This window comes from Leiobunum rupestre, chromosome 5 (genome assembly GCF_980474605.1).
Source record: "Leiobunum rupestre chromosome 5, qqLeiRupe1.1.hap1, whole genome shotgun sequence".
NCBI classification, from domain to species: domain Eukaryota; kingdom Metazoa; phylum Arthropoda; class Arachnida; order Opiliones; family Sclerosomatidae; genus Leiobunum; species Leiobunum rupestre.
This window is the reverse complement of record NC_143388.1, coordinates 61,988,535-62,002,144: the sequence shown is the minus strand read 5'-3', so window position 1 is coordinate 62,002,144 and position 13,610 is coordinate 61,988,535. Positions and strand designations below refer to the sequence as shown.

Below are 13,610 nucleotides of genomic sequence, written 5' to 3'. Positions count from 1 at the left end.
ATCTATTATAACCAAACCTTACTTTCCCGTCACAACCAAACGTAAACTGCCATTTAATAAATATAGTTCTTTGACCCTGAATAACTTGCGCGAGGAAGAAGTTCCTGACAACAACTGTTTCTTTTTCATAATCATAGACTGGCGTAGGCCTTTCTTATTAACGCGAATACGCCCATGATTCGACGGAGATCTAAATGAGCTGATAATGGCCACTTCAATTGTTTATTGCATCGAGATTCCCGGGTAACTATACGAAGAGAAACCGAACATTTCGTCTAAGCTCCAACGAGATTACGCGAATAAGGACCGTATAACAGAACCATAAATTTAAAAGGATTTCTATAGATTTTAAAGGCACTGCGGGGGATATATTAAGCCTTATCAAGAATGTTTGCCAGTGAACAGAGAATACGCGGGTAGCACCCGGTTCCCATCATGATTCCCGGGAGAAAACCACCCCTAAGCCTTTCCCCGAGTAACCTGCCCTCCTTTCTCCCGGTTCTCTCTCCCTGTAGGCGGAGTATATCTTCGGGGAATCGTGAAAATAGTCTATCGTTTGCAGTTGCATATTCTCCGCAAACCTGAACACATCCTTGGTTTCATAAACAACAATCTTTTATCTTGCCTAGTTGCTATCTTGGCATATAATTTCGTATCGAGGCTGAGATGATGTTTCGATAATTTATTGCGTCCGTTTGTTAGGCACTTCTTTTTATTTATTCGGGATCATATCGCATCTTCGAATTAATCATATTCCAAATACACTGACGCGTGGGTACAGTTGTTTAGTGGTTATACGATTAAGTTTAATAAATACGCGAATATTGTTTTCCTATGTGAACAATCCTTAATAATTAAGACCACCCGCTAAGAAGCGATATCTGCAGGGCCATCGAGAGCGGGTTCGGGCCCCGGTAAACCCATATTTCCGGGCCCCAATCGATATTTTATTTCTGGAAATATCAAAGTTTCGTGATAGAAGCCTAAAAGAAGGGTTCAAACGCGCCCCCCCCCCCCCCCAAGCTGTACGGGCCCCGGAAATTTGTACCGGCTTTCCCCGTCTCTTGTCAGGCCTGGACATCTGTCTTATTAAACATGCCGGTTTCTGCGAACTTCAATGAGATTTTTACAAACACGTTCCAGGATATTTCAAACACCTTCGCTATTTTCACTAAGATTATGTTGCGTTTTACGCTGATGTGACTTTTGAAATTAATATTTGCAAAAATAGTCTGTTACTGGATATTTTAACATGATAGCTATTTTCTCAAATTGATATAAAAATCTTTGGTGGCTAAGGCCTCTGGCTGACACCATTTGTTCTTTTTAAAAAATAATAAATAAAAAATACAAAACAAATGTTTATTTGAATTGAAAGAGCTTTTCTAATTTAATAGGCCCTTCGATAAAACATCTTCAATGAAATCACCAAGAAGTACTATTTCCGAGAGCCATGACCTTCAAGGTACGGTTTATATAGTGCTTGTTGAAATAATGGAATCTTTTCACCTGTACGGTATGCAACAAGTGTTTCCATTTAATCAGGTTGCTTTTTTGATACGACGTTCTGTTTCTGGTGAAAAGTTTCCATTATTTCAACAAGGACTATATAAACAGTAACTTGCAGGTCCTAGCTCTCGGAAATACTACTTCTTGGCGATTTCCTTGAAGATGTTTTATTTAAGAGTCTGTTCTCTGTCTTTCGCGAGTTAAATTTTAGGACAACTTCTAGAATGACCCTACATTTTCGATGGACTTAAGACTAAGTCAGTAAGCCTAATTCGCTATCTGTGTCTCGTTTTCGTAGTGATGATATAGCCATCATATAATTAATAATTATTTCGACTAAACCGACAACCTTAAGGGATATAATTATAAACTTATGGTATTGGCCACTTGAACGCGTGTTAAATGCAAATATGGCGAGTTGATGTTTCGACTTTGTTGTTTGACTTGATTGCGGTTGCAAATTAAAGTGAAATTGGAATTTTGTTTTCGTCGTAGACGTGACTAGAAATGTTCTAGATAGCAGCAAATAAGAGCAGATAAATTATGAAGGGCCCAAATTGTAGTTCTTTTAGATTAAAATAAATAACCTCAATAGAGAGATTAAACCTGTGCGTTATGAAACGTGTACGGGGAGCGCGTAGACAAAGCAACGAAATAAACATGATCAAGATACGCTAAGTACCATAATTTTTTTTGTAAGAAGAAACAAGATTAAATATCACCGATTTTAAATAGTTTTCAAACATGATAATAATATTTCAATATATTGGAACATCGGTAAAACTGGTTACGTCATAATATTTTTTAAAACTATAAATTGTAATGGTTGGTTGAGATAGCTTAACAAAACTACCTAATATTTTGTCACATTTGTCCAACTGGTCATTCCAGAATAGGCTCTTAGTAAAAATGTGTTATTTTAAGAGTTGCCCCGCATTATTCGTTCTAACAAGAATGTATTGAAGTTACTAAGAATATTTCAACATAGAATTAACCCCTGGTACCATCCTCAGTTCCTCACAGCTTTTGTGGAGAAAGTTCGTCTGCATTCAAGGTGACACCATATAGCAAACTTGAATGGGAAAGAAGACGAATTTAAGCTACAAAGGCTGCGAGGATGGGAATCAGAATCCTGTTGTCCAATATTCTTAGTAACTTCAATACGTTCTTGGTTCTAATAGTTCTTTTTATAAAGTAACATGGCCGTTGTGTTTAAATGTGGCTCTAACGTCAGAGTCTCTTACATTTACAAGTTTACGAGCGCACGTTACACTCGCGAGGAATATAGCTTTTTCGAGCGCGCATGCAAATCGCTCGTGTGAAGAATATACTATTAAAGCTGGGTCTTGTGATGTAAGATTATCATTTTAACTAGTTGGGCAAGACCACTTTTTTTTTTATAAAATCAACTATTTATTTATTTATCATAGAAAATAAGTATTAAGTATTATTTTGCAACCGAAAACTATCGCTACGCCCCTTTGAGCTAGCCATTGAAAGCTAGATAGTTTGCCGCTAAAGCAGATGCTATTAGCGAGGGGTAAGACACTCTGCGAACTCGGTGTACACTGCCGTACCTTTGACAGTGCTAAATGGAACTCGCGAACTCTTGAAAATATGTACCTTTAACAGTGCTAAATGCACGAACTCGATGTACAGATTATCTGAGACTGTCTTACCCCTCGGCTATTAGTTTTTCCTCATCGTGATTCTAAAATTTGACTTTATAAATAATGATACTTGCATTTTAATATAATTTTTGCATCGTTTGCTTACATTTTGATAAATTTATTTCAGAAAAACCGTTGTTATGACATTAATTGGTCTGTAGCAGACGCGAGATCATAGGCGCTACCTCGGAGAAGCTAGAACCGTTAGGCCACCTAAACACGTTTTGGTCGCCAATAGCTCATTTGTTAACAAAACAAAAATTGCATTACAAGCATGGCAACCCTGTTAAAATAGCGTCCGCTTCACCATGATTGTCCACTTAAAAGCTTTCGAAAACTGCCGTTAGAGGGAAATAGTAATAATGATTTTTGTATCACGCGGAAGATAGGGTACTAATACACTTAATTACCTTTCACATTATCACATAATTATAAACGTATGCCCTGTAGGAACGTTTAAAATCGCGTGTCTTTTTGGGGAATGGAGACACTTGCAAAAATGGTAGATTGAAAAACGTGTCAAATTTCCAAATAAAGCATCTGCATGACGTACTTTAACGACGTTAGTCCCAATTCTACACTTCAAATTGGCATTTCTATAATTATAAACAAAAATACGCAAAACATATTTCGGTTGAATTAGAACATTTCAGTTTACGCTAAGAAGCGCGCTAGCTGAATAAACGAAGTTGGCAAATTTAAAAATAAATAGAAAATAATATATCAAATGTTATAACAACTTCGATAATTAGCGCCCGGGGAATATGAAATGAAAAAAAAATTAAATAAACGCGGTTGGACGTAGGTAGATCGCAAATCGCTCGACATTTTCGCATCACGAGCGGAGCCCACGCGGACCGTGGGTGGATGGCAAAGTTTTCCGCGGATATTTGGACGCGATTTTCCGCAACTAGCGCGTACCCGTTTCGATAACGTCCACCGTATTATTGCAGGGCGGCGAGACGTGCCCCCCTCCTCCTTCATTTTTCTTTATACGTTTTTTCTTTTAATAAATTCGCAGCTAGAAAAACGGTGTGTGGCTTCCCTCTTATTTCTACCCGGTATAAGGCCTAGTTCCTTTAAAACCAGTTATGTAGTCGTTTTTCAAAGCGAAGGCGAACACCGGGGAGGGTACGAGCGGATTTTTGCGTCCCTCGCTGCCAGGGGGAAAATATCACATCATTGGCAGTTTGCGGAGTCTACGCGAACCGCGCTGAGTGGAGTAAACCGCCGCACTACCCCGAGTTTATAAAGCCTTCAACGTTGACGAACTAACGTCATTTTTAGTTTTAGCCTTTAAACTGAGACGCGTATCGGTCGTGATAAAGCTCATTTCGGAAGGGTTTACTCATTTCGCGAGTGTTAGTTTTTTAAAACAGCCGCAATTGGGAGAAATCCGTTCTTAGAATATCCTAATTAAATCCATGGAATATATTGAATAAGTGACAATTTTTTCGCGGACCAAGATGACGCTTCTATGAAAACGTTGCAGAGTTTAATAGCGCTCACTGGTTTTACGCTACGTACAAAAAAATAACATAGTGGATCATCGCCAGAATAGAGTACCGGGCCACGTGACTAGCGACTCTCCCGAAAAATCTTAAAATAAAAAGCGCGAAAAAAACTTTTTGAACACTCTAAGGGACTTCTATTTTGTAACGTTAGCAAAATGGCTTCGACTCGGAGGTAAGATTTTTTCTCACCCCGGTTCTATAAATTGAAACGTATTCGGAATATATTTAGAAAGTTTTGAAATTAGAAACTGATAAATTTCGACTAAATTTGGGATAGTGGCGGAGTGTTGTGAGGAGTAGATATTTTAAAAGCGCCTGTTTTCAACCTTGCTCTCGCTCGGAGCGCTTACGCAACTAGTTTATCGTTAGTTGGTGTCTGAGAGGCTCGGAAGAGGGCTAGAGTAAGACTTTTTTAACTAAAAATAAGACCGTTTATTCATCGACTGTAGTCATAGTTGTTTTAAAGGTCTCGCGAGCCCAAGAGGCTTGTCTCGGAGTTCATCCTTCGCCGAGGCCTATGAATAGACGTTTAGTGCTTAGAAAAAACCTCCGTTCAAAACTGTGATTATAATTGGCAGTGAATTGGGAGTTTTTTCTAACTTATTTTAGCTGTCTCATAGATTACCCGGTTGTATACGCGTTCGGTGAGGGTATGGGGAACCTTCAAACGAACCATTGAAACGTTACGTCGTCTTCAGCCCCGCGTATTCAAAACTTTGGGTAGGGAAAGAATTGAGCAACTGCTTACGTAGTGGAACTGTGGAAAACCTACTTATGTAGACGTACTAAAATGACCGTTAAACGCGCACTTAATGAAGCGAGTAATTTAAACGTAATATGCCATCGTTTACGTTGCTCTATGTGGATTGGCATTGGACGTAGGATAACAATTTGAATGCGTCTTGGGGAATTACAATGGGGATATTTTATTAGAAATACTAGTTAGTTTTCTAGACGAAAAATCCTGATAACTTTATCGTATAGCAACCCTCTTCAGACCATATTAACTATTTATAAGTGTAAACGAATAAACTATTTATAGTAACTCTGTACTTAAGATGCGGACATGTGAAATATTTAAGTGTTTATATCGATGTTCTGTTATTTAAGATAACTTCAAAATTGGTTTGCTAAATAAAAATACAGATAATTGAAAGATTAAACCTGTACATTTCAGGGGATTGGATTGTGAATGGAACAAAACTCAGATGTCCTTAAACAATTTGCACGTAAAAATAGTATTTTTGCAATGCGTTTTTGAAATGTTTTTGGATAAAAGGGGGCGCTGCACTACATTAGGGGGCTAAATCAACCTTTGCTTTTTTATGCCACATTGCCACTCGCGCGCGCACTTGACAACGTATGTAATTGAAAATAAATAGGCGCGGATTTATCGTGCGGCTTTATCTCAATACATTTCCAGAACCTCATTAATTTCAAAGTATTTCCCAACTATACCAGAAATAACCTTACCTGATATTAAAAGCATAGACGTATGAAGGTCGTAAGGCCTTTTACAACAGTATCTGGTAAGGTTGGTTTTTAGTATAAGTGATTGCTTTGAGTGACCTTTCAGAAAGAAACTTTTAGGGAGCTCACTCCAGCCGGACAAAAGAAATGAACCATTTTGTTCCAAAGCATTAGTGGCTTACTGTCACTTTTGACATCTGATCGCGGGTTCCCGGGTTTCAAACGAAACCCCAATAGTCAAAATGAACGGATGAGAGTTTCACAACGTACCCTCAATTATACCACAATAGGGGTTAAGTGACCAACATTTCGAAAGACGAGTTTAACACAATAGTGAAAGCATAGTGAAATTCGTCTTTAACCTTCTGTGGAACATTTCTTAACCTATCTTATTATAATTATGATCTTAATGGTAATTAAGAAATTTAAGATATGTCGAACATCTTGAGGTCCTGAAATTGCATTAGCTTTTTTATTTATAAAATAGCACTTAGCGCTAATATAGTATAAAAATTCTTAAAACGTAAATAGAAAAAACTGATAAATCTAGATTGGCCTGTTTTTGAGTATCTCCAACGTTTGCAGTATAGAAATACTCGAATGCCTTCAGATCTTTGTATGGCGCATCTAGCTATAACCATAAGTAACATAATAAACATAAGAATGACACTGAACAATTTTCGTTAGTCGGTCGCGGTGAGTTTGCCTAATCGGAAATTCCGAAATATGAAAATCGTCAGACCCTGTTCGCTTTCAAAATGACTGTCAGGGTAGCGTGACGAACATTGAAAAATTAGGGTAAATAGGAGTTGTCATACTTATACTTAATGTTACTTATGCTACAACCCGAAATATATTTCGAAATATAGCTTAAAACGTGTTTGTTGATATAATCTGTATTTTAATTCACATTAACGCATTCTCGATATGACGTACGCCAAAATTCGAAATTTGATGAAATACCTATTGATTTTCTAACCCTCCAGAACTAGGAGTATTTTTATCTTAAAAATTATCTCTCTTCAAATATTTATTTTCATTAAAAACAAATCGAATAATTGTCATTCGCAGCGCGTACACCGTGATTATATGAAAATAATTCGAGTTTCACAATGTTTTGTTATCGTTCTTGTTTTTCCAAGAGGAAGTCGCGAAAATACGCTGCAAGTTTCATATCCTTGAGCGGTTGACCTCAAACTGGATCACGAACCTTTTTTCCCCCCAATGTTACCCCAATAATTCATAATATGACCTGTTCGGCTGAAATTTTACCAATAATACTAATAAACATTTTTTTGTTTACAATATAACATTTATTCTGTTATTTCTAATTATTAGTACGATTGTATTTTCTAGTTACTTCCTGTATAGTTTAAAAACAAATGTAAAAGGAAATGCATTTATTCCACCCCTTCCATTGTCGTTGACATTGAAAACTTTTCTCCATTCAAACGTTTTCCATCTCAAATTAGCCGGACATTAGTGACATTATTATCAATATGTTTTTAGAAGATTTAAAGAAATCTAATAAATCAGCGTTAAATCGTATTACGTTTCCGTTATTATCGTCATAGATTTAATTCTACCGATACCGCGTATCAGAGTTATTTAAAAATAGTACACGACAAAGATTACAATTTATCAAAACTGCGGTAATTGGTATTTTTTTTCACACTTATCACAGTGTTCGGTGTGTCGTTTGATTTGATAAAAGTCTCAGAACTGATCATTTGAGGTTCGGGTGTCGATTTGGAAACGCGTCTAGTTTTTTTCTAGCGTACGAATCGGTAAAATGAAATTGTAAAGAAACATTAGAGTTATTCGATTGATTATATGATATAGTTCTTTTACGGAAAGTTAACGTAAGTATTGTAGTTTTAATTGAACGTTTTGTAATACATTTCGGCGCCAGTTTGGAATTTTATAACGAGGTATAAATTCTTAGAATCCATTACAAAGAGAGGCTCGCTTGGAGGCCTGAAAAAAATTCTGTTTAATTTAAGGTTTCGCGTATCATTAGTTCAAATGTCAGTGCTATTTAAACCGACTGTCTCCAAAATTCAAATTAAATTCTCCGTAAATCGGTAGAAAATATTCGATTTTCAAGTACATGGTGCAATAGGGGAATTTTCAATCCAATTCCTTTAAGCTTTTTGCTATAACATTTGAATACGTAATGCGACAGTTTTCCCCGCCGTTTCTGATAATTAAATCAAAGGTCTTTTTATTTAATCAAAGACTCGCTATTAAATATTCTCTGCCGGTTTAATTTTAATTGATTCTAAAGAAACGAATACGTTATCGATTCCTAATGAGTTTTCTAACGAGTTAAGATACCGAAAGAGACTAGTATAATCATTACGTCGTACAGTGTTTTATTTCTGGACTTTTGACGGTCTCTTGAATCGGATGTTCATTAACTAATACTTTCGGTGAAAAATTGCGTTTTTCTTATTTACTATAAATTATTTCCCATTATCTATTCTAACTAATGCACCGTCCGCTCGATTGACATCAGAGCCCTCTAGGGGGCAAATTGTAAGCTTTTCTACCTTAAAGGGCCACACCGGCGTTTGAAGAAATTTGGCCCGGATTTACCACGTGGTAGCATATAGTTTTACGACCAATCATATTCTGGAAACAAGCGCGTGAAACTGGTTAAATTCAAACGCCGGTTTGTCCCTTTAATATACGCCGTAATTTAAGTTCGGAGAATACATTCTTAGCCAGAAATTCATTATAGGAGGATTAAATGGGAAAAATTTAGTACAAAACTTGATCAAGGCGGGTTTTTCCACAGAATCCAACTTTTATACGCTAGCAGTCCTAGAAATTTATACTCTATTTAGGTCCCAACTAGTGGATATTATAAAATCGATTTCAAAACAAAAAGAATCCCATTTTTTTGTAGCGTTTTCCATTTGACTGCTCGAGATGCGCTGCGAATTCGACTCTTACGTCATTGGTCTCACTCCGATCGAGAGAAAAATAGAGTACGACTGTTTCGAAGATTCTAGCGTTTTATTCCCGAGCTGACTCAGCTCAGTCAGCTGAGAAAGAACTCGCGGACCGAGCGCTTTGGAACACGCCAAACTCGGTTCGTCGAAATCGGCAGATAGGTTTTGAGCGGTCGTGATCAGTAAATGTAATCAATCGTGAAAATTGATCGTAACAGATCCCGATCATCCCGGCATTGAAATGGAACGTGAAACGTTGATCGGGGCGATTTCCTACGCTCGAGGATAGTGGGTCCAGAGCGTCAAATGAAAACGCTATTAGTATTTTTTAAATTGGACATGTAGTCTGCTTAACAATCGGAACTCTTGGTTGGGCAGATCTTTGAAAATCAGGGTAAGATCATGTCATGTTTGAAGAGTGTCAAACTTCAGCAACTCCAAATATTCTCCCATAGTCTCTACCCTTTTTAATGTACCCTGGCCATAATGTAAACATTACGTCAGACTGCGGGTAATAGTAGTCCAGGAAAAATACCTGCGAAGGAAAACAAAAGAGCTATAATGGAGCTGTAAAAATTTGACCTAAATTATTACGCGAACAACAGTAAAATAAAGAAGTTAAAATTTTAGTTCTTAAAGAAAAATCATTGTTTTAAAGAAATTGTTAAAACTATAATTTATTTTCCTTTTTTATAGGGTAAGATTGCCTTATTCTCTGATTTCAAGCTGGTCTTCATCCTGTCAAGATCAAAAATGTCTGTCCATCTCTATGGCAGCTTAACAAGGTATTTAACTGTGAAAATATTCGCGTTTTAAATGGTATTTTAAAATTTGGTTGAAATTACAGGCAGCTCTTTTCAATTTGGTCTTATCGTGCTGATGAGAAAAACTTGTTAACTCAAAACGCAATACCTTTCGCTCTTCACGACATGGAGATATTTCCCTCAGCTTCTCAAGGTATGTTGGTAAAGTATTGTTTTTTTGATTGAAAATTCCAATAATTTAAATTTTTATCTAGTGCATGAAATGTTACACTGTGCCAGTGAATGTTCCAAAAGAAACTCCAGAGAGTTCATTACATTTGGTGAATTTTGCGTCTTTGCATCGGAGCTTAAAACAAGCTATGAAAAAAAGTAATTCAATAATCTTTGTTATGGACCCTATTTCCCTATCAGCCTTGCTGTTGTTTTGGAACTACTTTAAGAGAATGTTTACGTTAAAATGTCCCCGTTAATAGTTCCAAAATATCAGAAGCAACCATTGTTCTTCGGTGGTTTAGTAATTATTTAAATTCTATTCCTAGAATCCCAAAACCAACTCCAATCTCTAGGTCTAGAAAAGACGGCAGAAGAGTTCATTCCAGGTTAAAAATTCTTAATGCGTCTAACAGTAAGTACCTCTCACTCGTCAAATGTCAAAACTATAAGTTTTTGCTTATTGGAAATTTTATTTTAAGATCCAAATCCTAAATACGAAGTATTTCTGGGAGGTTCTTGTAATCCTACAACATGGAGGAGAGATATAGCCATTCCTTTTCTGAAAAGCCATTCTACTAGCTCTTATAATCCAGTACGTAGACTCAAAGCTCTTTAATAGTGTCCATAATAATTCATATTTGACATTGTCTCTTTACAGCAAGTAGCTCACTGGGGACCAGAACTCATTGAACTTGAAAATCTTGCAAAACAAAATGCCGAAGTTTTGTTTTTCGTCATTGATAATCAGACAAGGTCAATCGCATCTATGATTGAAGCATCTCACATTGCAGGTAAAAATTTAATTCAGTTTTGGTGTTTTAAGGGTTTTGAATGCGCTTAATTGTAACGTAAATTTAATACCAACAGCGTTATTTATAGGTACAAAACGAAAACTTATGTTAGTGATGTACGATATAGAGGATGAATGCACCATTTTTGGTGAAAGACTCACTCAAAAGTAAGGCAATATTAATTTTCATTTTTTGTTCTTGTATTGTTCTAACGTTTTGATTCTTATTTGTTTTAGGGAAGTGAAAGATTTAAGAAAGGGGCATCGATATTTGAGAGATATTGTAGAGCGTGAAAATATACCAGTCTTCTGTAACATAAATGAAGCTCTTAAAGGAACTGTGCGGGTGGTAAAAGAAGGAATAAGACCTCAGGAATTAACGTTGAATGATGCTCAGCATCCTGTGAAGATGGCTCATATTCAATTGGCAGAAAAACTTTTGTAAGCATTTTAAATTTTACTTCATAATTTTGAGAATAATATATAACCCAAATTTAATTCTTTTTAGTAAACTGAGAGAAGTTTTCGATGATCTTGATGTAAATAATGTCGGCTACATTACGCTAGAAGATGTAAGGGTTTTTTTTCCCTGAAAAAGCAGTATAAGACTTACATATAATTTTGGCTTTGTTTTATAGGTTTGCATGGCCTATCGAATTTTAACTTCTCATGATTTAAGTACAACAAATTTAAAGAACATCATTGAGAGCACTTACGGAGAAAGCCGGGATTTAAAAGTGAACCTAGATGATGTCAGGATAGATTTTGATCAGTTTTGTTGTATTATGACTGAGTTCTCGATTTGTGATGATGGGAATGGTAATAATAACCTTGCGTCTTCCGTCGCCTCCAAAGTTGTTAAAGTGATCACGTCGGTAGCTTATCCATTTTCAAAATTAGTCGGTAAGTTAAAAAAACTATTGATGTTAATTCAAACCTTGATTTAAAAATCATGTTGTCTAGATTGGTTTCTTCAATCCAATGGCGAAGAATCCATGTGCAACGGGAATACCGAAGCACCTCCACCATTAATCAGCTTCACCTGCCAATATCGGCACTTGTATCTTGGTGGCTCAAGCAAGCCATCTCGCTGGCGAGAAGAAATTGCAATGCCAATTTTAAAGTATTGAATTTTTACTTAAATTATTTAATAGAACCATATTTTTAAAGGAAATATTTTAAATTTAGAAAAAAAGGCTTGACTTGCTACAGTAGTTCATACGATGATAGCCCATGGCAGGAACGATTAAGTCCTTTGGAAATTGCTACCTTAGATAGGTGCAAAGTGTTGCTATTTGTGATAACAAATGACACAAGGGCTTTATCAGAAATGATTTTGGTAAGTGTGCAATTGTTATTCTAACCATTTTTTCATGTTGTAAATTCTATAACGGGTTCAACTTATAGGCTGTTCATTACATTGGAAAAGAGTGCAATGTTGTACTGTGTATAAATTACCTCCCAGATGATGTGGTTATTGATGGAGAGAAGGTAATTTGAAATATTTTATACTATGAGAAGTGCATTTAACAGTTGATATTATTTAATTAGTTATCAGAGCAAGCTGTCAAAGATTATAACAGAGGCAGAGTTTATCTCTCTGATATTGCAACAAGGAATGGCGTACCAGTTTTTGATAATATAGCTGAAGCGGTCAACTGCGCCGCTGAAAAGAGCCTTTGTGACAATTAACTTCCACTTTGAAAAATCAAACTCTCCGAATCAACACTTCCACATCAATATATATTTATATATTGTTGCACTGACGCTTGATTTTAATTTTAATTAAATTTTTAATTCATTGTGTACATGTAATTCAAGTGCGCGTGTGCATCGTAAATTATGCAGTTTTTAGTTTCTGAAAAACAACTAAACTTTATTAGTTAAGCTTCTCATGGTTGTGATGATTTAAATATTCCTTTCCAAATAATTTCGACTTGCAAATATTTTTGGATCATTGCAATTTGTCATATAGAAGCGATAAAGAAATTAAAGTTATTAAGGACCATAAATAAAATTATTCTTCCCATAAACATTTAAAACATTGGGTGGAAAGATTTGAGTTAAAGCTGGACCATTTATTTTCAATGTCAGATCTTGAGGGTGGAACTACAAAGAGATCTGAGTATTTTTGTTAAAAAGTGCAGAAAGCCTTAAAAAAATAACTAGTTATCATTTTGTTACCATTATTAAAAATCCAGGTGTGCCTACAGCCAGCCGACCTGTGTAATTTTAATTTTAGAAATCATTTGTCAGTAATCTTGATTTTACATTAACTGTAAATTTCACAGTACATTTTCATATTTTATGTTATTGTAGGCATATGATGTAACTATTTTATCATTTTAATGTTATTTCTAGATTAACAATAGTAATTTTTGTCTCTAATACTGTCAATAGTCAAATATAAATTAAATTTTATACAAAAATTTGTATTTCTTAAAACGTTGAACTAAAATAATTTTTGAAATTCCTTTGAAATTAGAAAGAGGAGAGAGATTCCGTTGAGACCAATAAGGTAGAACTATAGATATAGCCTATAAGAAATGTGACCTTTATATACATTTCCTATATCTATGGGTAGAACCATGAATTTATTCATTTTAAAATGAATAAATTCATGGTAGAACCAATCATGGTCGAATTTAAAACACCTGGTTCCGAGGCTTAAAGCCTTAAACCACGGCCGACTTTGATCACGCGCTGTTCGCGCTACAGCGGCC

At 35.8% G+C, this 13,610-nt stretch overlaps 1 protein-coding gene across 4 annotated transcripts in view; it reads left to right on the top strand.

The window, feature by feature from the left end:
* The window catches only part of raw (NDT-like domain-containing protein raw), a 28,110-nt gene extending 14,884 nt beyond the window's left edge, over positions 1-13,226 (top strand). For 2 of the 4 annotated variants that reach the window (XM_090175030.1, XM_090175034.1), the window contains exons 2-15: positions 9,817-9,905; positions 9,968-10,077; positions 10,139-10,253; positions 10,424-10,509; positions 10,577-10,689; positions 10,756-10,888; positions 10,965-11,055; positions 11,125-11,328; positions 11,396-11,459; positions 11,526-11,790; positions 11,851-12,010; positions 12,076-12,226; positions 12,295-12,378; positions 12,439-13,226. In XM_090175030.1, coding sequence (XP_090031156.1) covers positions 9,817-9,905; positions 9,968-10,077; positions 10,139-10,253; positions 10,424-10,509; positions 10,577-10,689; positions 10,756-10,888; positions 10,965-11,055; positions 11,125-11,328; positions 11,396-11,459; positions 11,526-11,790; positions 11,851-12,010; positions 12,076-12,226; positions 12,295-12,378; positions 12,439-12,579 — 1,806 coding nt within the window. In that variant the 3' untranslated portion in view covers positions 12,580-13,226. Of the gene's footprint in view, positions 1-4,400; positions 4,866-9,816; positions 9,906-9,967; positions 10,078-10,138; positions 10,254-10,423; positions 10,510-10,576; positions 10,690-10,755; positions 10,889-10,964; positions 11,056-11,124; positions 11,329-11,395; positions 11,460-11,525; positions 11,791-11,850; positions 12,011-12,075; positions 12,227-12,294; positions 12,379-12,438 lie in introns of those variants that run through there. The other 2 variants (XM_090175033.1, XM_090175031.1) reach the window with 2 other exon arrangements.
* The last annotated feature ends 384 nt before the right edge of the window (positions 13,227-13,610 follow it).